This window comes from Leptinotarsa decemlineata, unplaced genomic scaffold (genome assembly GCF_025532065.1).
Source record: "Leptinotarsa decemlineata unplaced genomic scaffold, Ldec_3_MD MMD2_tig00026328_RagTag_RagTag, whole genome shotgun sequence".
Lineage (NCBI taxonomy): Eukaryota > Metazoa > Arthropoda > Insecta > Coleoptera > Chrysomelidae > Leptinotarsa > Leptinotarsa decemlineata.
This window is the reverse complement of record NW_027412688.1, coordinates 19,573,626-19,601,069: the sequence shown is the minus strand read 5'-3', so window position 1 is coordinate 19,601,069 and position 27,444 is coordinate 19,573,626. Positions and strand designations below refer to the sequence as shown.

Below are 27,444 nucleotides of genomic sequence, written 5' to 3'. Positions count from 1 at the left end.
AATTAAATGTGAACTGTGAGTTTCTATTTCTAATCCGTTAGAGCCAATTCAAATGATATAAACAACACTATTTTTGTTTTTGTATTCTATTACATTCTATGAAGTTGTCAACATATCTCCTCAGTAGCCAACGTTTCAAACCATTCCATGTATTTGTTGGCTAAAACCAGTGAAAGTAATGATCTTGTTGGCAACTCCTCGTCTTGTGTAAAGAATTCGTCCCTCTGCTTTACTTTCATTGGAAATAGTCTCCAATATCAACCCCTTTTATTTGTTCACGATTTTTAGGACAGCCTGTGTCTATAAATTATATTTTCATTTTTTTTTCATGGCAGGAATAGTGCCGTACAATGTTTCGTTCATGAATTTGTCAACCAAGGAGTAAGAATCTGAAGCATCTTTCATCAAACTGTCTTAATAACAAAATGAATAGATGGCAATCTATTTCTTCACTTCAACTACTTTTATCAATAGAAATAGAAGTATTCCATAATTTGTTTTGTACTTTGAATTTCAAGAAAAAGGCAGAAAAAAAAAGGCAAAATTTATTAAAATAAAACAAAATCACAAATAAATATTCTAAATCACTTGATAATATGGTAAAATAAACTCTGAATACAGATTGCATATCAAGTAAAAAATTTCTTATCCCGTTTCTTCATTTGGAATGATTTAATGCTTTGCAGTTCTGATCGTTCGTGTAAGGCCTTGTCGACATCAAATTTAGTTATATCACTCGTTTCACTGAAACAAATGAAAAACTTGAAATAATCACCGCTGGCAACTAAAATATAGCTCGAAAATTTTGCTGGTGCTTACCTAAATCTGTTAGCTCGAAAAATCGAATGATGGTTGGACCTTCTTACCAAGCCTTCCGCGAAACACTTCACAGCCTCCAAAATCATTCTTTCAGCACCATTCATTACATCCCCATCCTCAAGTTCTTTGGATTCCAAAATAATTCCGCAGTCTAATGCAGCTTCTCTAATAAAAACACAGTGATTTTGTAATGTTACATCAGAAATGTCTAATGAAGATTTTTTTTGGAATGGTTCTGATGCACCTTAAAAAATATATACATTACAAAATATTCTTATACATATTTAGTAAAATATAAGTACCTCCATTTAAGACAACATCAATGTTGATATCATTTTCCTCCTTTTTCCCTGCATACACCTTACTGGGTAATGACTCCATGAAACACTTATCAATAAGAGTTAGCTCTCTTGATTTATTTTTAAAAAGAGAATCTACATTTTCAAAACAACAATGATATGCATGAGTTCTTGCATACATAAAATAGGCCTTTGTATTCCATTTCTTGGCCATTGGAAATCTATCTATTAGTATTTTCTTCACTTCTTTTGCACGATTCCACTAAAAAATTAAAATGGTCATAGCTGAATTATTAAAAACCTTTTACACAAGAAAGGATAATAACTGTTTCCTAGTTGGTGTAGAACCCCGATTCAAGGATGTTATATATGAACAATCATTCTGGCCAGGTGGTGTAACATTTGAACGGTTTCATTTTAAAAAAGGTCAACATTTCCTAGATAATCCTCGTCAAAAAAATTTTGGTGTAGTGAACAGCTCCTTCAGTAGTGTACAATCGGTTTTCTCCAATCCTTAGATGAATACCCAACTACAAGCACTTGTATAAACAACTCGACTTTACATATTGAATATCAGTCAGCAAAAGTTGTATCTGATGGCCTGGGTTTATGTGAGCCTGCTATATTTTCAATCATACATGCAAACGTGCAGTATTTCAAATAAAATTTTGGTATTGAAGCATCTCTTACTGTTATATCCCAAAATAAAAATACTCTGTTTTACTGAACATTGGTTACGGGAAGATGACTTGGAATCGGTGAATTTTGAAAACTTTATTTGTATCAGCTATTATTCAAGAAATAATATCAGGAGAGGTGGTTCCATTGTATTTGTCCATAAGAGCCTACTTAATAAAAATATTAAAAACCTTGAAAATGTTGTTCAGATGTCTGAAGAACAACTATGTGAAATATCTGCTTGTCATATAAAACAATTGAATTTAGTAGTTCTTTGTGTCTATAGATCCACCAAGCATAAAAATTTAGATGGTTTCATACGTATAATATCTAGGGCACTTCATTTTATTAATAACCTAAATCATTGCATCAGAGTGGTGGTTGCAGGGGACTTCAATTTTCATTTCAACAACTCTCAAGATGAAAATGCACGTGGAGTTTCTGATCTATTTGAGTCTTTCGGCCTAAAACAAACAATCTTTGAGACTACTCATATACAAGGGAATTGTCTTGACAACATTTTCACAAATGAAAACTTTAATATCTCAAATCTATGGTGGGGTGCTTCAGATCATAAGTGCCAAATGATTGACCTGCTAGACGCCACTCAGGTAGAAAAAAGAAAAGTTGACGACCACTTATGGTCGTCAACTTATGGCGTAGTGTGTTTATTGAAGAAACTGCTAATACAAAATATAATAATTTCCATGAGACTTTCTTTCACCATTTTAACAATTCCTTTCCTTTAACTTTGCTAGGACAATATAAAACTAACAACACAAACTGGGTAACACCGGAAGTTTTTAGAGCTAGAGAGCAAGTACTGTTTCTATATGACTTTTATAAAAACCACCCGACCGAAAATAAGAAAGCTGCGTATATAATAAAATGTTAACGTACTCACGTAAAACTTTTAATGAAAGTAAAATTAAAAATTCTGAAAATGTCAGTAAAACTATTTGGAATATTATAAAAACTGAAACAGGAAAAAAAAGTACACAAAGGGTGTATCCAAAAAACATAAGTTTAAATAATTTGAACTTGTCATTTATCACTCATGCTGAAAATCTAGTAAACAGTTTACCAAACAGTTCAAAGGATATAGAAGAATATTTAGGCAAAACGAATAATACTGTATATTCAATGTTTTTTAGAGCAACTGATAGATATGATGTTCTAGCCGTGATACAGACGTTGAAAAACAAGAAGACTGAAGATATATATGGAATAAGTGTCTATGTTGTTAAACAGTGTGGTCATTTATTGTTGGACGTTCTTGAAAATATCATTAATACCTCTCTAAATGAAGGATGTTTTCCCTCAATGCCTAAGTTGGCAAGAATCTCCCCAATCTATAAAAAAGGATCCCCAGAACTAACTCAAAACTTCAGGCAAATATCAATCTTGCCTTGCTTTTCAAAAATATTTGAAACTATTCTTTATAATCAACTAGTTGATTACTTCGAAAAGAACAAAATCCTGAGTCCTCAGCAGTATGGTTTTAGGAAAAATATGTCCACTTTGGATGCTATCAAGTCATTAACTCGTGCTATAAAAGCTAGTTTTGAAAGAAACGAAAAATTTTTGGGAATCTTCACAGACCTAAGTGCAGCTTTTGATTGTGTTGATCATGACATACTACTGAGGAAAATGGAGTACTACGGAATAAGAGGAGTGGCACTGAAACTAATCAAATCCTACTTGTCCAATCGATTTCAAGTAGTTTGTATTGAAAATCAGAGAAGCACTCCTCAGATAATAAGTAGGGGAGTTCCTCAGGGATCAATATTGGACCCCCTTCTCTTTATTATTTATATAAACGATTTGCCAAATATGTTCTCCTCAAATATCGAGACAATTATGTATGCTGATGACACCACATTTGGCATCAGTATCAATAAAGGGGAGTGTCCGGCTACAATACTTGGGGAAGTTATGGAACAAGCAAAAACCTGGTTCTTGACAAACAAGCTCATACTCAATGAAAAAAAAACCAAAAGTCTCATTTTCGAATCCAGGCTATTCTACAATGTAGAAAACGACCTAGACATGTTGCACACTAAATTTCTGGGTGTAGATATAGATGTCAGGCTATTATGGAACATACATATATATACAATTTGCAATAGACTAAATAGTGCAGTATTTGCTATAAGAAAAGTTAAACAACTTATTAACCAATCCGCTGCAATAACTACTTATTATCTGTTCGAATCCATTATTAGATATGGCTTGTCTGTCTGGAGCTCGGCAGCTCAGTTTCATTTAAATGCTATATTCGTCATTCAGAAGAGGGCTGTAAGATGTATCATAGGAGCTAATTTTGAAGACTCCTGCAAACCAATCTTTAAAACGTTGAAAATAATGACACTTTACTCTCTGATAATTTTTGTAAAGTTACTATATGTCAAACAAAACATTAATAGTTACTCTACTTATTATGCACTGTTCGAATCCATTATTAGATATGGCTTGTCTGTATGGAGCTCGGCAGCTCAGTTTCATTTAAATGCTATATTCGTCATTCAGAAGAGGGATGTATCATAGGAGCTAATTTTGAAGACTCCTGTAAACCAATCTTTAAAACGTTGAAAATAATGGCACTTTACTCTCTGATAATTTTTGTAAAGTTACTATATGTCAAACAAAACATTAATAGTTACTCTGTTGTGTCCGATATACACGGTCACAATACTAGAAATAAAGATAATTTGATTTTACCTCAAACCCGGTTACAAAGAATGGACGATACTATTGATATTAAAATTTACAATGCCCTACCTCTTACAGTACGTTCTCTGCACTATAGTAAATTTAAAAAACATTTAAAGACATTACTTACGGAAAATCCCCTATATGGTATTAATGACTGTTCCATTCACTCCCGGGACCATAGAGCAAAGATGCCTTTCACGATTGTATGTATGTACTGTATTATTATTTTTATTGCACTGCATCTTCTGAAGATTTTATATTTTACTTTTGGCATATGTTAATTTGATGGTATTTTGTGACATGTTCTAAAGCTGTAGCTTTGTTATGAACCAAATAAAAAAATTTGAATTTGATAGAAAACGTTTCTCATTTTCCCAAAGTACAGTCCACAAAACCAGGAACGTATACAGCTATTAACAAGAAACGGATGATAGCGAGACATTAATAGAATAAGCATTAGTAAATAAGGATATTTGTATTATTTGAGAAAAAACAGTTGCTCAACTTTTACCCTTGAAAGTAGCAGAACATTATGAACAATCATATAATAAAAAATATATCAGTCGAGAATCCCAATCAGATCAAACGGCAGCCAGTTTCAATTAATTGCCCTTCAGTGAAAGTTGCAGAGAAAAACAGAACGAATCTCATTAAGCGATCAATGTAGAAGCATGGCTCAATAATGGACTGCCTTTGGAAGCCTTGTTCATCAATGATATTCATGTACTGAATCTTCTGCCAATTCCATAGATGACGTCTTCGTACCAGGTAGACGTCATCGCCTTTTCCTATGATGGATGGAGTTATTGTTATTAGTCCCCCGCCTTTTCGAAATTTTCAGTAAATTTACGTTGGCTGACAGAAGTAGTTCAACCACTGAACAGTAACGGCATATATCATGACTTTTGAGGAAAGTGAAATATGACCCGTAAATACTTCACCCCACTGGAGAAAATAATTCAATTATCCGTATATTCCAAAGACTGTTGTTCACAATTTGGATACTCATTACTATAACACAAAATCTATCAGCAATACCCACATTCCAAATACCAACGAACTAAGTTCTATGAATTTTTTATTTCGCAATGAATTGAATGAAACATTATATTTGGTTATTAATTGTATGGGGAATGTTTTATTATCAGGACTATATTGACAAAACCGTTCTTATTTCAAATACCAATTATTATTAATATTTCAGCACACGAAGTAAATTTCTATATATGCCATTGCGTGAAGTTTTTTTTAAAAAAAACAGAGTATTCAGAAAAACTTACTTCAGAATTCAGCCGTTTCCCAATATTCCACTTTTCAAATTCCTGATGTGATGTCGCCACAAACGGATACATTGTTTTATATTCTTCCTTTCTAGCCAATTCATTCCACAATGGTAATCGTTTCAATAAAAATGGCAGGGCCTCTCCAATATTTTTGAACTTATTTTGAGGTAACGTCACTTTATACCTTGATTCGTAAAAAGGTGTCAATATGAGGGGTTTCATCAAACTCTCGTTAGATTTTATTGAGATGACATCACTATGTCCGTTCGTGAAGATTGTCTTTGAGGAATGTGAAGAGAGTTGTGATTGGTACGATGTTGGTACTGTGGTCTGAAAATAGTTATCATTTAGTAAATTCGTCTGAAACTAATCTTTAACACTATTATATTAAATTGCTTGGTAATTTCGTCATAATTAACTAATTAGGTAGAATCAATGATTTTCCTTCAAGACTTCTATGTTCGAAATAAGAGTGAATACAGAATACTCATTTGGTATTCTGTCTGTCAAATGCATATTGTCAATGTTGAACACGTTCGGTCACTGCTGTGACTTCGAGATATAACCCTCGTTCTCGCATTAAACGCACATACCACTGATGATGTCTGCCACAGTAGCAGACGAAACGTTCTTTACTTCAGGTTCCATTCGATCTCGACCTACCAGCCGGGATTTTGATAAATGTAAACATTCAGAAGATTACTAAAAAAGCTCATGTAAAATAACTGGAAATTATCCAGGAAAAATCGATTATTCCTTTCCGAATATGTTTCACAGATTATTTCTGAGTTTCTATGCTTTGATGAATATAGATTGTATAGATTCATTGTGCCAAGTTAATTTTTCTGCGTTCCAGTGCAACTCTAGATGAAAGCACACATTTCAGTGTAATACTTGCGGATTTTGATAAATTATCCTGGTCAATTAATTTATTTTATTTATTTATTGACGGGTTAAAAAAAACAAAACCAAAAAACACAATAGGTAAAAATACATTATACTTAATCTTATTGACATGAAATACATCAATAAATATTCTTATTATCATACAATATAATAGTCAAATTTTATACAAGTATTATGATGTGATATTTCTGACGAATTTTTCAAAGCTCATAAATATAGAGAATATCTAATATACCATTGTCTACACTTCAGAGTTCCCTCCGTGGAAGAATGAAAACCAAAGTTAGTGGAATGAAACTGGATATGAAACAACTGATGATGTATCAAAGGACCAGTTGGAACATTGAGCTGTATTAATTCAAGAAGTTCAGGACATGGTGATGTAGTAACTTGAATATAAACTATAGATCAAACCAAAGTCTTCTTTCGTGGAGTGGAAATAATAGAAACAAGTCTATAATTATGATCACCAATAACTATATTTAACCTATATGCAGTGTATCTAGCAAACTTATTCTAAACTTTTGCTTGATACTGAGGAGACCATAATCTAATATAGATAAGACTAAAGATGAATATATTCTTTTTACACTTATGAAAGAGAAATCAGAATAGTTTTGGATGCCATAACAGAAATGTTGTTAGTTTGTTCAACGAATTTAATAATAATAACCCTATATCTTGAAAAAGCTTATGCACCAATTGTCTAATCTGTTTATATCATGCTGTAGAGACATTTGATCATTTGTATGATTGTGAACAGATTTAAATCATAAGCAAATAGAAGGCGATCACTATCGGTGAAAGACTTGACAATACATTAACAAAAATGTGAATTATAATGGATTACAGTGGGAACTTTGTGGAACTTCAAATAGTACCTGTATTTCCAATGACTATTTTTACACATAACTTGCGGTCTCTCAGAAAAACTTTCAATCCGTTTACAAGAAAATAGGAGAAGCCAAAAGACTTTAGCTTTTCCACTAATATATTATGATTCAATCAATCAAAATATATTGAAAAATATGTGTACCTAAACAAAAATTTATTTTCCAAAGCATTCAATATTTTGTGTTCGTTCGCAAGTAAATTCGTAGTCGTTGATTTTTTACAATAAAATCCGTGTGGACTAGTAATAGTCGATTCTTTGCAACAATAATTCAGGTGGTCAGACAACAGACTATCCATCAGTTTAGACATTGTAGACTGGTTGGAGACATTCTATGATTTTTCAAATCGTCCTTGTCTCCTGACTTATGAACTGGAACAGTATAATTAGTCTTCCGTACATCCGAGAAAAGTCCAGTTTGATGGGAAAGGTTGAATAAAATAGATAGGGATGAGGATATTGAGCAAACACAGTTTTCAAGAAACATATTAGGGATTTCATCTGAACCATCTTTCGGTTTTATATTAAGTCATTTGAGTTGAAATTTCCAGGCAAAAAATATTCTGAAAGAACTGTTGGAACTTTGAAATGGACAGCCCAAAAAAATCAGCGAAGCACTGTATTATTTGCTCTCCATAGATAGATCTCTCACTATTTATATAATTCCTGAAATGTTTGGGATTGCTAATCAGAGATTCTTCAATGTTGGTAATAAAGTTGTAGCAAATTCTTGATAAGTTTTCACATGAAGTTCTGAAATAAGAGAAATGTCATTTTCATCTCTAGATGTTAAGTAGAAAATATGTTCATACCTTTTTTTTAATCACCATATATCTGAGTGTTGATGATTTGTATTTCAACATATTTGATATATTATGAAATTAATTTTTTGCAGCATTTACATTTTCAAGACTTTCTCACAAGCCAATTCAAAGATCAACATTAAATGAGAGAGGCATGATTATATTGAGCAATGATGATTTAAAATTTGTTCACATACTGTATGTCGTATTCACTCCACGTAAAACCTGAAGGTTTTATGCCTGACGATTTGTCTACTATTACGGTAGATATTCAACGTGTGAGTCTCTCTCTGCTTGTGTTCCATTGGTGGTGGCCTTGTCTTCGTTTTCATTGGTCAAATTGATGACCTCATTTTATGACTATAAGATTTGTTCTTGTTTCGTCAATTCGTGATTCGTCACCTGCCCCAAAATTTCTTGTTTCGTCACCTGTACCTTTTTGACCTTTTCGCAGGTAATAATTTATTCCGCATTCGTCAACTGAGACTACTAGGGCCATAAAAGTCCGTAAACCTAAATTCTTTTTAATGTTTATTTACAATAATATTATATTAATCAATAATCTACACTAATATTATAAAGAGGAAAGATTTGATTTTTTGTTTGAAGAAGGTAAACAGGATTAATGCAAACTTTCCCAATTTCTAGACTTTATTTGAAATCGAATTGTTTGAACCGTATTTAATTATTTTTAAAATAAAAAATGCATAATAGAAGCCTCTTAATCACTAGCGCAGGTGCAAACAAGAGGTGACGAAACAAGAACACCCTAAGCAGGTATATTTTGCAGTTGACGAATCAAGAATAAAATGGGTCATAACAGGTAAAATTTCCCTAGGTGACGAAACACGAATTGAGGAAACAAGATAATTTGGTGGAGGTAGCCTGACATTATTGATGTCGATTCCCTCAATTCTGCGGCTCCAACTGTATGTCAATATTTAAAATTCACTCAGTATTACTACTAGCGTCTTGATTTGAATCTTGTTGGTAAAGTTGAAAATTGGCTTCATTTGTTATTTTTTGAGTATTGAACTTATCATATTGCTATTAAACATTTTTTTCTTTGAAATCGACTTTATCAAAACAAACTTCTTCTCTATTGTTATGTGAAGATAGTAATCATTACAAATATTATAAAAAGCTTATCCGGTTATCAACTAGCTCATAGAAAGAGTTTCAATTTTTCTTGTGACATAACATAACAGGAATGTTGATTATTTTTGGAAGTTTTCAGAACCATGCATACATACAATTTCACATAATTTTTTTAATGCAACTAATACTTTAAAAATCATGTATCTCACATTTCACTTTAAATTTCTCTCCAAACCGCCAATAGTTGACACGTGGCTAGTGTCTGTGATGTCACATGTTCCCAAACATACTAAAACAATATAAATTTGAAGGTCGATATTTTTCAAAGGATTAGTTTTTGGAAAATAGCCTTTTCGCTTTCTATTTCTCTATCTTCATGGAAAAAATGTGGAAAACTTCCGAAGAAAGAAATCAAGTTCAAAATGAATTATTTACAAAGATGTGTAGATCATTTTTGTTTGAAGGAGGATGACAATGTTTCATCGTGAATTTCATTAGCTCGGACTTCCATTAGACATTCCATTGGGAGGAACAAGTTCAAAGAAGCTGCATAAATGTTGTCCTACGACGCATTCAGCCAAGCAAGCGTAGAAATACGCAACATATGGAAACCCATAATCAAGCGAAAAACGATCAACTCCCGCCAAACGGCCATCTCCCGCTAAACTGGTGAAGCAGAGAGAGGGTACAAGAGATAAGTGAAAGCACTCGAATGACCTATGAATAATCATATCTGAGAGGAATAATCCAGTCATCACACGAAGACGATTGTAGGTACTAGCAATCGAAACGTCGTTAAGTAACTTGACTCGAAATCTCTTGATTTTTATTGCATTTTAATTGTTAAATTTTCAATTTTTACTTTTTATATTTTACTGTAATTTCAGTTCAGGGTATTTGCTCAATATATTTGTTATTTTCAGATATTAATAATAATAATAATAATATACGGTATTGACGAGACACCGGTGTTGCCCTACGCTCCGGGGGATATTGAATCCGTTGTGGGGAACGAGAAATGCCGAATTTATTGGAACTATTCGTTCCCCACCCTCAGGTTCATACAAGCTAATGAGCCTGATGTAGTCCTTCTCGACCACCAGAGCAAAACGATATTTGTCGTGGAGTTTTCAGCTCCTGGCGAGACAAATATCGTCAGAAAAGAGGAGGAAAAACGGATAAAATATCGAGATTTTCTGTTCAAACTCCGCCAGCTCTATCCAGATCACTCTGTCGAAATGGTTGTTCTGATTATTGGAGTTCTTAGTCGAATGATGTCCTCTCTACTCTCGAGTCTTAAAATCATACCGGCTTGCCGCACTAAGGCCGAAATCTCAGCCGCACAGATGCAGAAGGCTGTCATTCTTGGCTCTCTGCGCTTGCTCAGGGCACATGATTATCGAACCTAATGATCACTTACCCCACGGTGTGAGGAGTGGTCATTGGTTGATAATGCTGGCGCGCCCTCCCGAATGTATCGGGGCTTCGGGGGATAGGGTCTGACCAGCGCACACTACGGTGAAAAAACAAAAAAAAACAAAAAAAAATCCTTTATTTTATCATTTGAATGCACAAAGGTTACATAAATTAATAAAAACGTCAATATTTCAGTGACATCGTTACATTGAACAAGGACATGTCAACAATTATAAATTTACATAGATAGATAGAGCTTTATTCGCTCCAGTTACATATAATGTACATATATAAACTCCGAGGAGTGTGGAACATGTCAGTAATAAATAACAACTAAATAACAAATCAAAGCTTTACATACATAATCAATATTATCACACAAGTAGTTATATGTATATATATATATATATATATATATATATATATATATATATATATATATATATATATATATATATATATATATATATATATATATATATATAAAATCAGCCATATGTAAATAACATTCATATAGTTAGTATACTATCATTTAAGAATTGCCGCAGCTATAATAAGGTTATTCTACGAGGTAGTTCGTCAAACAATATTTCATTGTTGAAATTGGAAGATTTCTTAGAGTGAATGGAATATATGTATAGTTGCATTTCTCATTTCTAAGATCATTCTTTGTTCTGGTGTTGTTTTAGTGATCCTATTCACAGTTAATGAAGAGTACTGATTTATTTTCTGTTACAAATACTACTGCTTCATATATATATAGAGATTTATCAAAGTTAAAATTTTGCTCCTAATAAAAGCTTCTCTGCAGCTATCGTTTTTTTTTCATTTTATAGATATACCTAATACATTTTTTTTGTAGTATGAGTATCCTACAGATATCAACAGAGTTTCCCCAGAATATAATTCCATATTTTATCCTAGATTGAATATAAGCATGGTATGCAGAGACGGCAGCTTCGTTGAGACATGTTCTGACAGTATTCTCAATGCATAGCAATATTTTGCAATATTTTTTGATAAGTAGCCTATGTAATTTTTCCAGTCCACTCTCCTATCTATCAAGAGTCCCAAAAATTTTACCTGATTGCATATGTTTATATTTTGATTATTATATTCAAAGGTATTCAACTCTGGCAAGGATCTATTTGGGAAATGAATTATTTGAGTTTTGTCACTATTAAGCAGTAGGTCATTTGCTGTGAGGAAATTGTTTAACACATCGAGCACATTTGTTGTCTTTGTCATGACCAACTGAGAGTTCTTTTCTTTTACTATGACCAGTATATCATCAACATATAATACAATATCTTCATTAACTACATTTGGTATTTCATTTGTGTACAATATATATAATAATGGGCCTAGGATGGATCCCTGTGGCACACCTTTTTTATCACAATTGATTCTGATTTGATTATCCCAGAGATGTCATTTTCAATCAAATGGTGGGTTCTGTTTGTCAAATAGGATTTGATTAAGTCCAAAGATTCTATATTTATAAAGTTTGTTGCATAAAATTTCATAGCTGACACTGTAAAATGCTTTCGACAGGTCAATACACAAAGTTACAGTACAATCATCTTTGTTCGAATGACAATGGCTTGATATATTGCTTGTATGGTTGATTTACCTTTACGGAATCCATTTTGTTCTTTTGCTAACAACACATTATCATCTAAAAACTTGAGTAAACGTTTGTTCATGAGCTTTTCAAAAATTTTACTAGGATTTGGCAATAATGATATGGGTCTGTAGTTACTTTCTTTATCTCTGTTCACTTTTTTAAATATAGCTTTAATAGATGCCGCTTTCAGTACTTCTGGGAATACTGCTTGTGAGAAACATAAATTTATAATATAAGTCAAAGGATAGGCTATGATCTCTACTGTTTCTTTCAATAGACACATAGGAAAATGATCTTCACCAACAGATTTTTTAATTTTTTAGTTGTTGCATCATCACATTCTTTTATTTATGTATTATCTGGGCTATCTGGTTTATTCAGGTCACGGCAAGCTTCACTAAAATACTTATTGATTTGATTTACTATGGTTTGTGAATATTTATATTTTTTTGCACACCTTTCTAGGATATTGTTTTTGTAGTAGTTGGGTTTTGTTATTTTTTTAATTAATGACCATGTAGCTTTGGTTTTATTTTCGGCTTTCATTATATATTCAGTGTTGGACATTTTTTTAGCAGCTGCAATAACTTTACAGAGAACGGCACAATACTTTTTAAAATACTGAGTACTTATCTGCCCTAGTGTCTTCTTTTTGTATAATGAGCGTTTTCTAGAGCAAGCTTTTTTTTATACCCCTTGTTATCCATGAATTGGGCCTAGTTTTATTAAACTTTTTTCCACAAAGATCAGGTTCATTATTGTACTGAAAATATTCAAAAACAGCAGTATGCTATATTTACATCTATACTCTGTGTTACACTTTCCCAATTAACTCCAACGAGATCCTGTTTAAACTGAATAATTTTATTTTTTGAGAATATTCTTTTTTTGATCCATTTTATTTCATTTGCTTTATTTTTTTTTGTGAAAAGGGTTATCATTTGTCCATAGTGATCAGATAATACAGTATTTAAAACCATGCTTTTTTCATAGTCATCAAAATTTACAAAAATGTTATCTAATAGAGTAGATGAAATATTTGTTAATCTGGTTGGTTCAAAAATAGTTTGTGTTATGTTGTAAGTGAGGAGTAAGTCTAAAAATACCTTAGTTTGTACGTTGTCTTCAAGCAAGTTGATATTAAAGTCTCCACATAGTATAACCTTAAATGTAGTGAATTTTTCATGAACTAAATCGATTATTTCTTCCATGTTCTCAATGAAAATATCGAATGATCCTAAGCCAGTTCTGTAAAAACATACAATTACAATTTTCATTTTCCTAATTACTACACTTCCACATTCCAAATGACCTTCAATACTTTTTCTGACAACACTCTCTACACTCTCCGTATCCATATCGTTTGTTGTGTAGATACTGACTTCTCCATGCTGCATCATTTACCGGAAAAAGCTGATTTCAATTCGTATCCCTTTATTTGTATACTCTCTATTTCGGATTCTAAGAGCCAATGCTCTGTTATGCATAAAATTTTTGGCTTTGATGATAGAGAGTCTAGAAATATTTAACTTCATCAGTTTTGTTCCTCAAACACTGTATATTTTGATGGAGTATGGTGAGGTATCCATCTTCATTGCGATTTTGTCGGCAGCTGTTTTTAGAAGTGTTTATATGCTTATTTTTTTGCGGTAGTTGCTATTGCCGCAGATATACATATACATACATACATACATACATATACATGTATATATAAGAAACATCAATAATATAGTTTCAAAATAAAAAATTATTATCATAAAAAGAAATTGTCTATGGAATAACAACACTTACGAAATGGGATCATTTTCAGCCTTGATTTAAAAATATGAACATTAGGGGATGATTTTATATGATCACCAAGAATATTATAGAGCTTACAACCAATATACTAAACATTTTTTTGGTACAGAGATGAGCGATGAAAATCAGTCTGCAGGAGATTTCTGTGATAGGTGTTACAGCAATGATTGTTATATATTCCAACCTTATTTTTATTCTTATAGATACACGTGCAAGCTTCCAGTAGATATAAACTGTAAACTGTTAATAAAGTATTGACGACAACTGGTTCTCATATCGATACTTTCCATAATTCGAATTGCATATTTTTGAAGCATGAAGATTTAATTCATACAGGCTCTGTTTCCCCATTTCAGTATACCATACTTCATGTGGGAGTGGAAATGTGCAAAGTATAGTGTAAGCAAGACATTTTTGCTGCAGTTGTCTTTCATATACTTTATGCTGTAACAACTACTTCTCAGCTTATTAGACAATAGTTCTATATGATTTGCCCATTGCAGATGTTTGTCGAAAATCACTCCAAAAAGTGTCACCTCATCAATACAAGTTTTTCTGTATTTTTGAATAACACAGGTGATATTTGTTTGGAGAGCCCAAAAAATACTGTGACTGTTTTGTTGTGATTCAGTAACAGACAATTCTTTTCAGACCACCGAATGATATCTTCATAAATCCTCTCGGTTTTACTCAGTAGCATGTCTATGCTTTTTCCAAAAATTAGTGAATTGGTATCGTCTGCATAACACACTATTTTTATATTGTGGTTTGTTTCCAGTAGACTGATTATATAATTTACAAATATATTGAACAATAAAGGTCCCAATACAGATCCTTGAGGTACACCTTGATTTATTTCACGGTAACTACTCAGAACTTCATTCAGTCTAATAATCTGATTTCTGCCATTTAAATATGATTCAAATAATTTTAGCGGTATCCCCCTAACTCCATACGATTCTAACTTACTACATAAAAGCTTATGAATGACTAAGTCGAAAGCTCTTGAAAAGTCAATGAAAAGACCCAGAGCATATTTTCCCTTATCAAGATTGTCAACAAGACATTTTTGAAAATCACACAGAGCAGATTCTGTGCTCATATTTTTACAGAATCCATGTTGATTTCTGGATAACAGTCTCTGACTCCACAAGAATGATGAGAGTTAATTAGTGATGTCCATTTCAATGAGTAGAGTCTTGATAATAAACGGATGGCTCTATAATTGGAAAAGTCGTCAGAATCACCTTTTTTGCATAATGGCAGAACCACAGCCAACTTCAAACATTCTGGGAAATTCCTTCAGAATAACAAAGATTGATAAACCTGCATACGATTTTTTTAGTAAGTTATTTAATATTTCATCAAATCCACTTGAGTAGGAAGATTTCAAATTACCAATCAATATTTTAACATCTACATGTCTAACGGGCTTTAAGAAAAATGACTTTTTTGTCACTGGCGTATTTAACTTTAGATAATCCAGATCATGCTGATTTACTGAAAATGGTTCTCTAGTGAAATGGATGTTAAACTGCTCAGCCATTTCCGGGCAGTCATCTGTTTACCATTTTCATCGTGAATGTTGATGGGTATATTGTTTTTACAACGTCCTTTCAAATCATTTTCCATAGAGTTTTTGATTTTTTATTTCCTTTAATTATCAAATTATCATTATATCTTTTCTTAGTCTCTGACAATGCATTGCAGTAGCGTTTCTGTAGCTCTGCTCTTGGTAAGAAGTTGCTAAATCTAATATAAGAGTTAATTACTGCTTTAAATGCAGAAGTACCTCGTGAAACCAAATTCTCTGTTCAGCTCTTTTATTAATGGGTGTGTTTTTAATAGGGAAACAGGAATCTATCAAACCACTGATTATATTTAAAAACTCGTTCCAGGCATTATTGATATTATTTTCAGTGTAAATATTCTCCCATTGTTCATCTTCCAAATTTTCAATTTTATTTGTTCTTTCAGGGATTTCAAATCATATTATATCATATTAGACAATGGAAGTCTGAACAAATGAGATGTAAATCACTTATAGAAGTTTCTTTCAGGTTGTATCTGCAAGAAAAATTCCTTTCGAAACAACTACTTTCACATGAACATTAAATTACACTAGAGAAAAAGTCCTTTTGAAACAACTATGTACTTATACTGCCGTGCTAAGACAGAAGGTCGTAACTGACCAAAAATTGCACTTCAAGGTTTTCGAATATTTCGCTTCTGATGAACACAACCTATCCAAGGGACAAAGTCAGAATGTCGTAACTTCAGTCTAAATACCTAAAATAACATACACTATTTGTCGTATCTCAAGAATATCAAGCGGTTACTAAATCAAAGTATCGTATCTGGTTGATGCTAAGTCATGTCGTCCTATCTGACAGTTGAGACTTCTTTTATTGCAATTCATATAGAATTTGATAAGCAAATACATGGTCGAATTGTCCTATCTGCCCTGCACTGAGTCAAATTGTCATAAAACTGCTTTAAAATTCCATATACGATATTTGAACTTAGGTTGACTTCAATTGAAATATGATGAGTACAAAATCTGGCTGAAAATGTGATACTTACGCCTGTTCAATTTAACAGAAGTGAGGTTATGTGTGTAGAAGTTATTTTTTATTGCACCACGTGGTGAATGTATTCTTCCATATTTCTACGAATAATATTAGCGATCACTTCCATACATTTGTTGAACAATGTTTTTGAAAACGACAAAATTGACAATTTCACATTGCAACTGAACTTTGGTGAATATATTCAGGTGCTGGAAGGTCACAATCTGACATAATATCAACTTTCAATAAATTTCTATTATCACACAGAGATGCCACAGAAATAACACTTTGGATGGATAACTGTGCAGCCCAGAATAAAAACTGGGCTCTGTACTGTTTTTTAGTTCACTTCATTAATTCTGAATGTACAACAATAAATTTACTGAAACTCAAATATCTTCAAACTGGTCACACTTTCATGAGTGCTGACTCATTCCATCACCAAGTGGAAAAGTCATTAAAACAGAAGGGCAAAGTCGTAGATTTTGAAGACTATGAAACTAGTTCAAATATCAAATAGTGGACGTACGACCTGCATTCATATGGATGTAGATGACTTTTTGGATGTTACAGACTGTTCATCCAGATTCAAACTAAAGAAAACGGAGCCAAAACCTCTATTATCTTTGTTTTGTGAAGTACATTTCGTGAGAGGTTCCAAAAAACTATTTTACAAAACAAAGTTTGATGGAGAGCGAATTGAATTGTGTTTCTTAACTGTAAAAGCTCTGAAAGAAGGAATAGCTCGGCCGCAAATCAGATCCACTCCGAAAGGAATAAACCCAACTCGAAAACATAACTTGATTCAGAAATTACAAGGGATGTTTGTACCCAAAAATAGACTCAAGTTTTGGGAGGAGTTACCGGAGACCGAAGAAAAAACCAGATTAGATTGAAGTTTTTTAATAAAATATTTCAATCATCAAAAAAAGATTTTACTGATTTTCCATTCTCAATTCTCTAGAAATATTGTGAATACATGATTTTTTGTTTCCAATTAATCCTAATAAACATCGCTTATTCATTTGGTTAGAATATGACTCAAGTTCATTTCATGGTGAGGCATTATAACTTAGTCCAAAAGTCGTATCTGTCAAAGTCATCAAATTCTCTTGAAGTAAATTCTGAATACAATAAACACTGATATTCCAATTGGTTTTACTAATCTCCAAATGCAAAACTCTTGCAAAACTAGATACGACCTCTTGTCTAAGCACGGCAGTATATCTAAGTGTCTTGTTATATTGAATTAATAATAAAAATTGGAATTGATAAAAAAATATGAACATTGAATTAGAAGAAAATCACTATTTACCATTCAGTTTGTACTCCAAACATTCGTTATGAAACTGAAACGGATATCATTCACAAGAATTATACACAATGTATTAAATGTAAGAGAATTGATATACAATTTCACTATCATGGAAGTCTACCATTCTTTAGGTGTACTTCTCAAAGTTTTGGATAGAAAATTCGTCTTCAACGCCTAATCAGAACCTCTTTGAACTTTTCAGATTTGTCTTTGAAGTTAAAATGGAGTTCAAAGAGGTGCTGATGAAGCATTGAAGACAAGTGTTTTCGACCTGTGCATGATGATTATCATGCTTTTTCAAATATTATTACCTTGTGTAGCGTTCCTGTGAATAAATTTTATAAAAAATGTGATGAGAAAAAGTGATTTTCTCGTAATTCAAGTTTCATATGAAAGTAGTTGTTTCAAAAGAGCTTTTTCTTCTAGTTTCTATCTGAAAAAACATATATGCATTCTAGGTATCTTTGAAAATAGTTTAATTTAAATTTAATTGCTCTCTTCTTTTCTTCAGAAGTTTTTCCAAACTTTTTCTATGAAGATGGAGAAATAAAAATCCAAAAAACTTTTTTTCCCAAAGACCATGTGAAGGTTTATCGCAACTTTTCCAACAAAAGAATTTGGAGTTTTACCAGTGTTGTGAGGTATCTCAATATATAAGTATTACAATTTGAACCCTTGAAAAGTTATTTATTTGCTACCATTCATCATTTAATTGAATTATAAAATCAAATTAACACTTACATTATGTTCACTCTTCAAGTATGTATTGTCTAGTCCAAAAATTAGTTTGTTTGCATCTTGTTCCTGGGCACCTGCAGGGAATTTTTCTGAATGATCACATGTATAATCTACATTCTTGGCTTCGCCTGACAAACAGTAGGAATGTTCAAAATTCAAATACTCTTTAAACCCACTATGTCTTGTGTCTGCTGCATTATCAATAACTTGTTCCTCCATAATGTCTCCATCTTGACAATAGTCATGTTCGTTACCGACAGAAGCTGTGTCTGATTGTTCATAAGCAGAATGAGAATGGGAATTAGTAAGAGTGGAATCAGACAGATTGAAAGTACCAGACTCAGAAAAGCCGGAATCATATTTACTGAAATTAAATTGGGAAAAATCAGATTCAAGATTGGGCAACTGTGCTAGGTTCAAATCAAAATTGAAAAGTGATTTACTGTCAACGCTATGTTCTTCAATTTTCATTTGACTATTCATTATGGGGGTTGTAGTGATAGCTGAATTGTTCGTTGGTTCATCTGTTGGTTTTATGATGGTCTCGGGTTTGGGCGATTCATGATTATCGTAAAGGTGCACTTCCACTATGGTTTCATTACCTGATGAAAAAAAAAACAATTGATGACTATTTTCAATATGAAAAGATACCACTCTTAATATTTTCTTTTCAAAAAACAATATGAAAAATCAGATGGGCACGTCAATTTATTTTCAAGGAAGGCAGTTTTCAAGGAATACTTTTAACCTTAATTAAAGGACTTTTATTTAACGGTAAGAATTTCCAAAAATAAAAATGGAGTCTACTCACTCACTAGATACTGATACTTTATTGTCTAAGAATAACTTCTTATTGACAAAGTGTCATAAGTAATCATTAAAGTAATGAAGGTACAAAATACAAGTAAGCATAAAAGTGGAAGTATAAAAATTATAAAATTAGTCGAGACGAATAAGATGAGATTAATGTGTATAAACAAATAAGTCGCAAAAAAGTAAAACAAATCTAACAAAAGTAAAAACATGCGCCCGAGGCGCTCATCAGTCTACTATACAAAACTATAAGGTAAAATACAAGACAACAAAGACAAATCATCAGTTTTACATTTAAAGCGAATCGTTAAAAAACTCATCCAAAGTGTAGTATGCCTTATCAAACAGTAACTCTTTGACACTTTTCCTAATTTTTCTCTCTGAATTTAGATCTTTGATATTCTGGGGTAAATGATTGAAAATTTTTTTTGAGTTATAAATCAGGGAATTTTTAACTTGTGTAGTGTTGGGCTTAGGAAGATCCAAATTACCCATCTGTCTAGTCAGGTAACTAGGGTTTTTTATGGTGTTTCTATTTAACTTATGTTTTTTAAACATCAAACACACCGTCTCTAGTATAAATATGCAGGTAAGGGTCATTGTTCTATGTGATTTGAATAGTGGACGACATGAATCTCTAAAGCCAGCCCTACAAACATACCGGACAGCTCTTTTTTGTAGCTTAAATATCATATTGAAAGATGCTTTGTCGGAATTGCCCCAGTAGCAGATCCCATATCTCAGGTGTGACTCTATTTTATAAACAGTAATAAAGTCTGTTTTCAAACCGCTTTCTCAAGTTTCCGAAAACTTCACAGAAATAACCAGTATATGCTGCTGTGTTTGAGAAGTATTGAGGAATTCCCCTGGGAATTCCTCAAATGAGTAATAGAATAGTACATGAGGAGTGCTTCATAATTGAATGCTGATCGTGAAGGGCGATAATCCTTGGATAATAACATTTTTCAAATTTTGGTACATGTAAAGTACGCATAATTTTTTTTCCATGGTAAAGGTTTTCTTATTGTTCATTAGTGTCGTCCCTGTTAACATGCCCTGCCATATATTTTTTTCAAAATAATAATACTCTATTTCCAATTAAATATTATTTTTATAAATTCTCTATCTTCTCATAAAAAGGGTCTCCTACCTTTTTTTTATCCAGCGATTTCGATGTTTTCTCTTAATCTTGATTTCACAATTGTGGTTATAATTTGTTTGCCCGGCGAACAGTTTTTGAGATAGAAAATAAAATGCATCAATTTGCTTGCCCCTATGTGAAATCAGCCGTTGTAGTGAAGCCTCACTACAGAGCCAGTTACCTGGCTCGATGAAACCAGGTAACTGTATCAAGAGCACTTCCCAAACAGAATGGTCTCTGATTCTTGAACGATTACAAGCACCAAAGAAGACGTTTAGAGCCAAATCATTATTTGAAAAGAGCACAAAGGACTGCAAAAACTACCGAAATTGAGATAGCTGTTTGAAATTTAGTTAACGTAAGTTGCCAATAATTTGAATATCGCCCATATTCTATCTTGGAGAATTCTGCATAATTATTCATTATATCCCTATGACATTCAGCAGATTCAGGCTCAACTTCCTCGAGACTTTCCTTTACGAGAAAATCCTTTATTTGACAGGGAAATTCTGGTCCTGTTTTACTGAAATCAGGATCAGAAATTTGCATAATAATAATACTTGGTCCGAGAAAAATCCTCATGCAATCATGGAATTTTGTCATCAGGAGCAGTTGTTATTAAATGTCAAGGCTGGAATTATTGGAGCTCACCTAATTGGACCATTTTTTTACCACTCAGATTGAATGGACATATATACTTATCGCTAATTTCTTGAAAGTAATTTGGCAATTTTGCTACAATATGTTCCTATTTCAATGTGAAATCTTAGGCTTATTTTAGTTCTCTAGCACACGAATATTAAATCCAAAACTTTTAAATAACTGGATAGGTCGTAGGAGAAAGTCATGGTCGACTAGATCCCCAGACTTAAACAGTCTCAATTTTTTTCTTTGGAGACATCTTAAGACTTTGGTGTACAGCCAGGCGGCAGACATTTTAGGTAGTTAATTTCATTTTGGTATTTTCTGTACAGAATAGTTTAGTTTTCAAAAATAAAAAATGTATTTTTATGCATATTCACTACAACTAAATAATTTATAAATACTATAAAAATTATTAATAAAAAGTTCATAAAAACTTGCCTAGATTCTTTGGTCACACACAATTGTGAAACTGAGAATAAGAGAAAAAATAAAATAGGGACAAGCAGATGAATGCATTTCATTTTCAATCTCAAAAACCGTTCGCTAGTTGAAAAAAGGAAGGAAGCGATCAACTTGCCTTTAAAATGAAATTGAGGTTTTGCCGATTTCTCATATTATTTGAGTATTTAGTTTGTATGATATGAAAAATGCACTTACCTAATGTTTGTCTACCAGTTCGAGATTTATCTAATTTCAGATTATGTACAATACTGATGGGTTTATTCAAAGGACACTTGAAAAAAATTTGGACTCTCAAAGGAAATTCTCCCCATCCTCTTCTAGAAAGATGAAATGGAGATTCCCTGAAAAAAAAATAGCTAGGTTTGATTATGATATCGGATTTACAATTTATATATGTTCAACTCAGGACATCATCAAAATATTCCTATTGTCTGTAATAGCATTTTTCATATTTCAAAAAATATGTTACTTATATGGCTTTGGATCTTTAATAATATTTGATAGCTTACATAAAAATCACAATCGTTTTTATCATTAGTAATCCCACAAAACCTATGCATGCTCTAAGTATTTATGGAAATTGTTTGCTAATGTGTAGTATATGTTAATTTTGTGTAGTTTTTGTGTAGCAATAATCATAATGTTGTCATTTCACTGTTAGACCTGTATTTTACTGAAAGATTAACTTTTTCATACTCTAAATTGACGAATGTAATTCATGTCAAACGATTAGTTGTTAAGCATTATTACCTTTTATAATTTTTTGTGTTTTATGTAATTGTACATAATTCATACTTGTTCATACTCCCGCGAGTTTTTCTTTCATACCCTGGATTCACGAACATAATCCATGTCCATAAATCATATGTATAGCATAAATACCTTTTATATATTTTTTACTTATATAATTTACTGACTCACCTAATCCATGTTAAAGTGGCAAGGGAAAAATAAATGTGTATCTGTCTATCATATGTTACCAATCGCCAGCTCGTAGTACAGACAGAAAATGTAATATCAGAAAAAATTAGCATAGAACTAGGTACACCGCAAGGAAGTATCCTAGGCCCGCTACTATTCATCTTGTATGTCAATGATCTGCCTTTACACATAAGTACGGGAGAGACATTCATGTATGCAGATGATACCTCAATAGTGATGCATGGCAACACGCCAGAAGAAGCAAATAACAGGGCCCTTACAGTCATACATGAATTTTATGAATGGTGCCAAAGAAATCAACTTTTAATCAATATTAGTAAGACAACATGCATTGAATTCACTGGAATGCATAAAAACCAATCAGACTACAATATATTAATAAACAATATCACGATGAGCATGTGTGAAGATGCAAAATTTTTGGGCACATTCATCGACTCCAAAATGCACTGGAACCGGCACATTGACTTTATCTGCAAAAAACTCAGTAGCCAGTGCTTTGCGATTAAGCAACTGAAGAGATCCTTGAACATGAAATCTCTACTAAATGTATACTATGCATTAGTTCACTCAACTCTGAACTACAACATTATGTCATGGGGAAATACCACAGAGATGGAAAGACCTTTTGTAATACAAAAAAGGATAATTCGTCTAATATTTGATTTTTCCTATAACAAATCATGCCGAGATACTTTCATACGGAACAACGTCCCTAACTAGTATATATCTCATGAAAATCTTAATGTATGTCAAAACAAACATCAATTACTTTGAGAAAGTCGGAGATATTTCAAAGTATGCCACTAGAAATTCTAAAAATTTGCGACTGGGCAGGGTTAATCACGCATTCTTTAAAAAAACTGGAATCTACAGAGGATGTTCTTATTTCAACTTGCTTCCTCACAATATCAAATGTTCGTCCGTCGTAGCTTCAAAAAAGAACTGAGAAAGATTATGAACAAAGGTTGCTTCTACAATATATAAGAATTTGAAAATTATTTAAAAACTATAAATAGTAGTACATAACCAATAAATAAACCTTGTTAGGATAATTAGTGGGTATACTTGTTTACCTGCACTCTAGTTTTGTGTAAGGTCAGTTGGTAAATTGTAATGTTATCTAGACCTGTATCTTAATTGCGATTTTCAGTTATACATAACTCACATCTGTGTATACTAACACACAAATAGTGTATCGGTGTACACGGTGTATTAGTATATACATGGATTTTATCTCCAGTATACTAAGTTTGTATCTGTTTGTATTTGTTGACGTTCACAATCCATGTCTATGGAAGATGTGTTTAGTATATATACCTTATACATTTTACATTTCATTTTATGTATTTCTGACTTACCTAATCCATGTAATAGTGGCAATGAAGGAGAAAATAAATATCTATCTATCTATCAGTTGTTCTTATTGTACATAAATGACCAGGGTATATCTCTCGGATTTGAAAGACTTATGTTTGTCGATAAGTTGAAATTACACATTTCCGTCACTTCTTCAAATGATTGCATTAATCTGCAGACCCACTGATGAGCTAAAATATCTGGTAATAGTTTTTGAGGTGCACCTAACCTCCTTCAACATACACATTAATGGTACAGTAAATGCATCACATCAAGCTATCAACTTCATTGTGAGAAATTGTATTAATTTTATAACTCTGTCTGCTCTGACCATAACATGTTATTGTTTAGTACAGAAGTAAATTGAAATATGGATTGGTGATATTGAACCCCATATATGGTCAATATATTTCTACTATTGATCAGTTTTTCTCTACAGTCTTCTCAATAGATGTTTCTAATATATCTCATAATACATACTTATTTGTGTATTTTCAAAATTTTTATTGAATGCATGGATTATCTTATTTCATTAGCCTTTTTTAAAAATGAATTCAATATTTATAATAAAAATGTTATATGCTTTATTTCTCATAATTGTTGGTTTCAATAGTCTGATTTTAATAAATGTTTGAAATGAAAAAGACCCAACTTATTAAATTGTTTGATTTAAATCCTTTCCACCTTGCTTGCATTGAACAGTTCAAAAGCATTTGATGGAGGATAGGCAGTTTGAATGAAAAATGATTGATAAATATAAATTAAATAAATAACTGGTCCATTTGGTTTGAAAAATTGTGAAGAAAAAAATATCAACGTTGTTTAGAATAAAACTTGATGCTCTCGTACCTGATTGGTCCGGCCTTTCTTCAATTAGTGGGAGAATATTTGTGTTATAAAGTGCCGGTTATTTTGAGAAAATAAAAGTTGTTTTTTTTTTGTGAAAATATATGATGCAGTTCATTCAAGGTACACAGAATTTGTGTACCTATAAATAAAAAATCACTATTTTATTCTATCCATGATAATAAATATAGAATTTTCACAATGAATTTTATTTAAAACGCATTTTGCTACAAAGTTGCTTCATCAGTTACTGATACTATTTGACGACATTTGACCACCACAAGTAAGCCAATGAAGTGAATCAATCAATTTTAATCGAACCTGACTAGTGAAAAAATCTTTTGAAATTTACTTACGTGACTTGCACTACATCATGAGGTTTGTAGGTATGGTGTAAGTAAAAAATAACTTTTTCTACAATATGTGATATATCAGGAGTTTCTCTTTCTCCTCTAACGTACATCATCCATTTATATGTAGTTTTATTTTCTTCCAGCTGCATCCACTTAGAAATATTCCCAATAATTATTTTATGTTGTATTTTCCTTCTACTTTTCAGTGAAGTTTTATTCTTATCTAAGGTCTTTTTTGGAGGATCTGTCTTGATATCTAACTTTATCCTTTTTGCAACAGAAGTTTGGGATGTAGAAGCCTTACTACTATCACAGATTTTTGTGGCATTTCTACGTTTACCGCAAGTGAAGATATCTAACTTTGCATTTCCACCCAAAAGTTTCTTCAATGCTGGATGTATCCTATTTTGACTATCAAAATTAGTATTAGTGTTTTCTTCACTAGTTGTAATATCTAAACTTTTTTTCTTGTAATAGGAGGTTACTAAAACATATCGCACTAGGTGAAGTAATTTCTGAGCTTTAAAAATTTTTTCTTCGATATCCTCTAACTGTTTTTGTCTTGTAAGTAATTCCTCCTCAAATACTTCAGATAATACCTTGGATAACTTCTCAGAAGACAATGTGTTCACTGAAAAAGAGATTATTGAAAATTAAAAAAAAAGAGCAAATTGTAAGTGACCTTCTATTTCTTTAACTTTTTTAAAAGGTCCCACGTAATCGGGATCATCTATTAATTCCTCATTATCTGAATCCATTTTTGAAATGTTTGGATTATATATATATCTTTTCTCTACAATATCAACAAACTTATAGAATAGTTTCAAATTTTGTTATGCAACCAACAATACAGCATCAGCGTCAGAAACAGTTTCTGACAGTCAGGATTCTGCGCAGTAATGTGATTGCGTTCCAACGTGAGTTTCCAACCATTAGTAAAATATCAGTTTTCTGTTCCATCCAAGATTCAAACCTGTTCGAAATCTATCAGAATGGTTTGAGGATTATCTTCTAACCATCAATCTGACGCATGCGTATTCCGTATTACTGTTTCTGTTTTATGTTCATGCAACTTACAAACAACATAACCTGCAAAAATTGTTATAAAATAAATTATGTATTTGCTGGCGCAGGAAATTTTGGGAATTCTTTAAGTGAACCTATAATATGAACATCTTTAATTACACAAATTAATTATTGCGGTGACCTCCCAGTTCAATGTTGATAAGTAAATAGAATAGAGATATAAAATACTGCAACCTTCTTTTACTCTCCAGAAATACACTTGATTAGATTTATTTTTAAAGAATTGAAGGGGTTATATTTTTAGGAGTGACATTCGTTGTGGAATGTTTGAAATACAAACTGAGTAGAGAAAAGTATCTTCTGTATAATTCAGTGTTCATATAGAAGTATTTGTTTCGAAAGAATGTTTTTCTTTCGTGTAATTCAATGTTTATATGAAAGTAGTTATTTCAGGAGGACTTTCTTTCAGTTTGTGTCTGAAAGTTACTTCTTTGCATGATCTACACATCCATGTATAGAGTTACTTATTTTCAAATTGATTACTTCCTTCCTTTCTTTGGAAGATTCCCTCATCCCCTTTTTTTGTATTGAGATGGGGTAGTAGAAAGCCAAAAACTTTCTTTCCCAAATTATTTTTAAAGGTTATGTTGAAATTCCATGCCAAACTTCGGTTTAACTATCAGCTGTTCCAATCAGAAAATTCAAATTAATCAGAAACCAATATTTACCAGACATGCGCGTTGTCAACGATTTACAAACAGTTGGAAATCTGTTTGTGACTCAAGGTTGGAACGAACCTATTATTATGCTGTGGCAGCATGTTCCTTAGTTGATGCCTCAGAGTAATAATAATAAGACATAGAGTTGCCATGCCTATTCCAATACAATACATGTATTT

At 32.2% G+C, this 27,444-nt stretch overlaps 1 protein-coding gene across 1 annotated transcript; it reads right to left on the bottom strand.

Moving 5' to 3' along the window:
* Positions 1-531: 531 nt before the first annotated feature.
* On the bottom strand, positions 532-26,388 carry D12 (YEATS domain containing 2 homolog D12). The gene is made up of 8 exons (XM_074181913.1): positions 26,203-26,388; positions 25,524-26,151; positions 22,216-22,361; positions 18,963-19,561; positions 5,792-6,124; positions 1,122-1,380; positions 820-1,063; positions 532-744 (listed from the first exon to the last, which is right to left on the bottom strand). The coding sequence occupies exons 1-8, from the start codon at positions 26,276-26,278 to the stop codon at positions 630-632; spliced, it is 2,400 nt and encodes a 799-aa protein (XP_074038014.1). The 5' UTR covers positions 26,279-26,388; the 3' UTR covers positions 532-629.
* Positions 26,389-27,444: the final 1,056 nt, after the last annotated feature.

Coding starts and splice junctions, on each gene's coding strand:
- D12 (XM_074181913.1), bottom strand. CDS start 26,278: ATGGATTCAGATAATGAGGAATTAATAGATGATCCCGATTACGTGGGA. Junction 1,064..1,121: donor TGATGTTGTCTTAAATGGAG/GTACTTATATTT, acceptor ATATTTTTTAAG/GTGCATCAGAACCATTCCAA. Junction 745..819: donor TTTCGAGCTAACAGATTTAG/GTAAGCACCAGC, acceptor CATTTGTTTCAG/TGAAACGAGTGATATAACTA.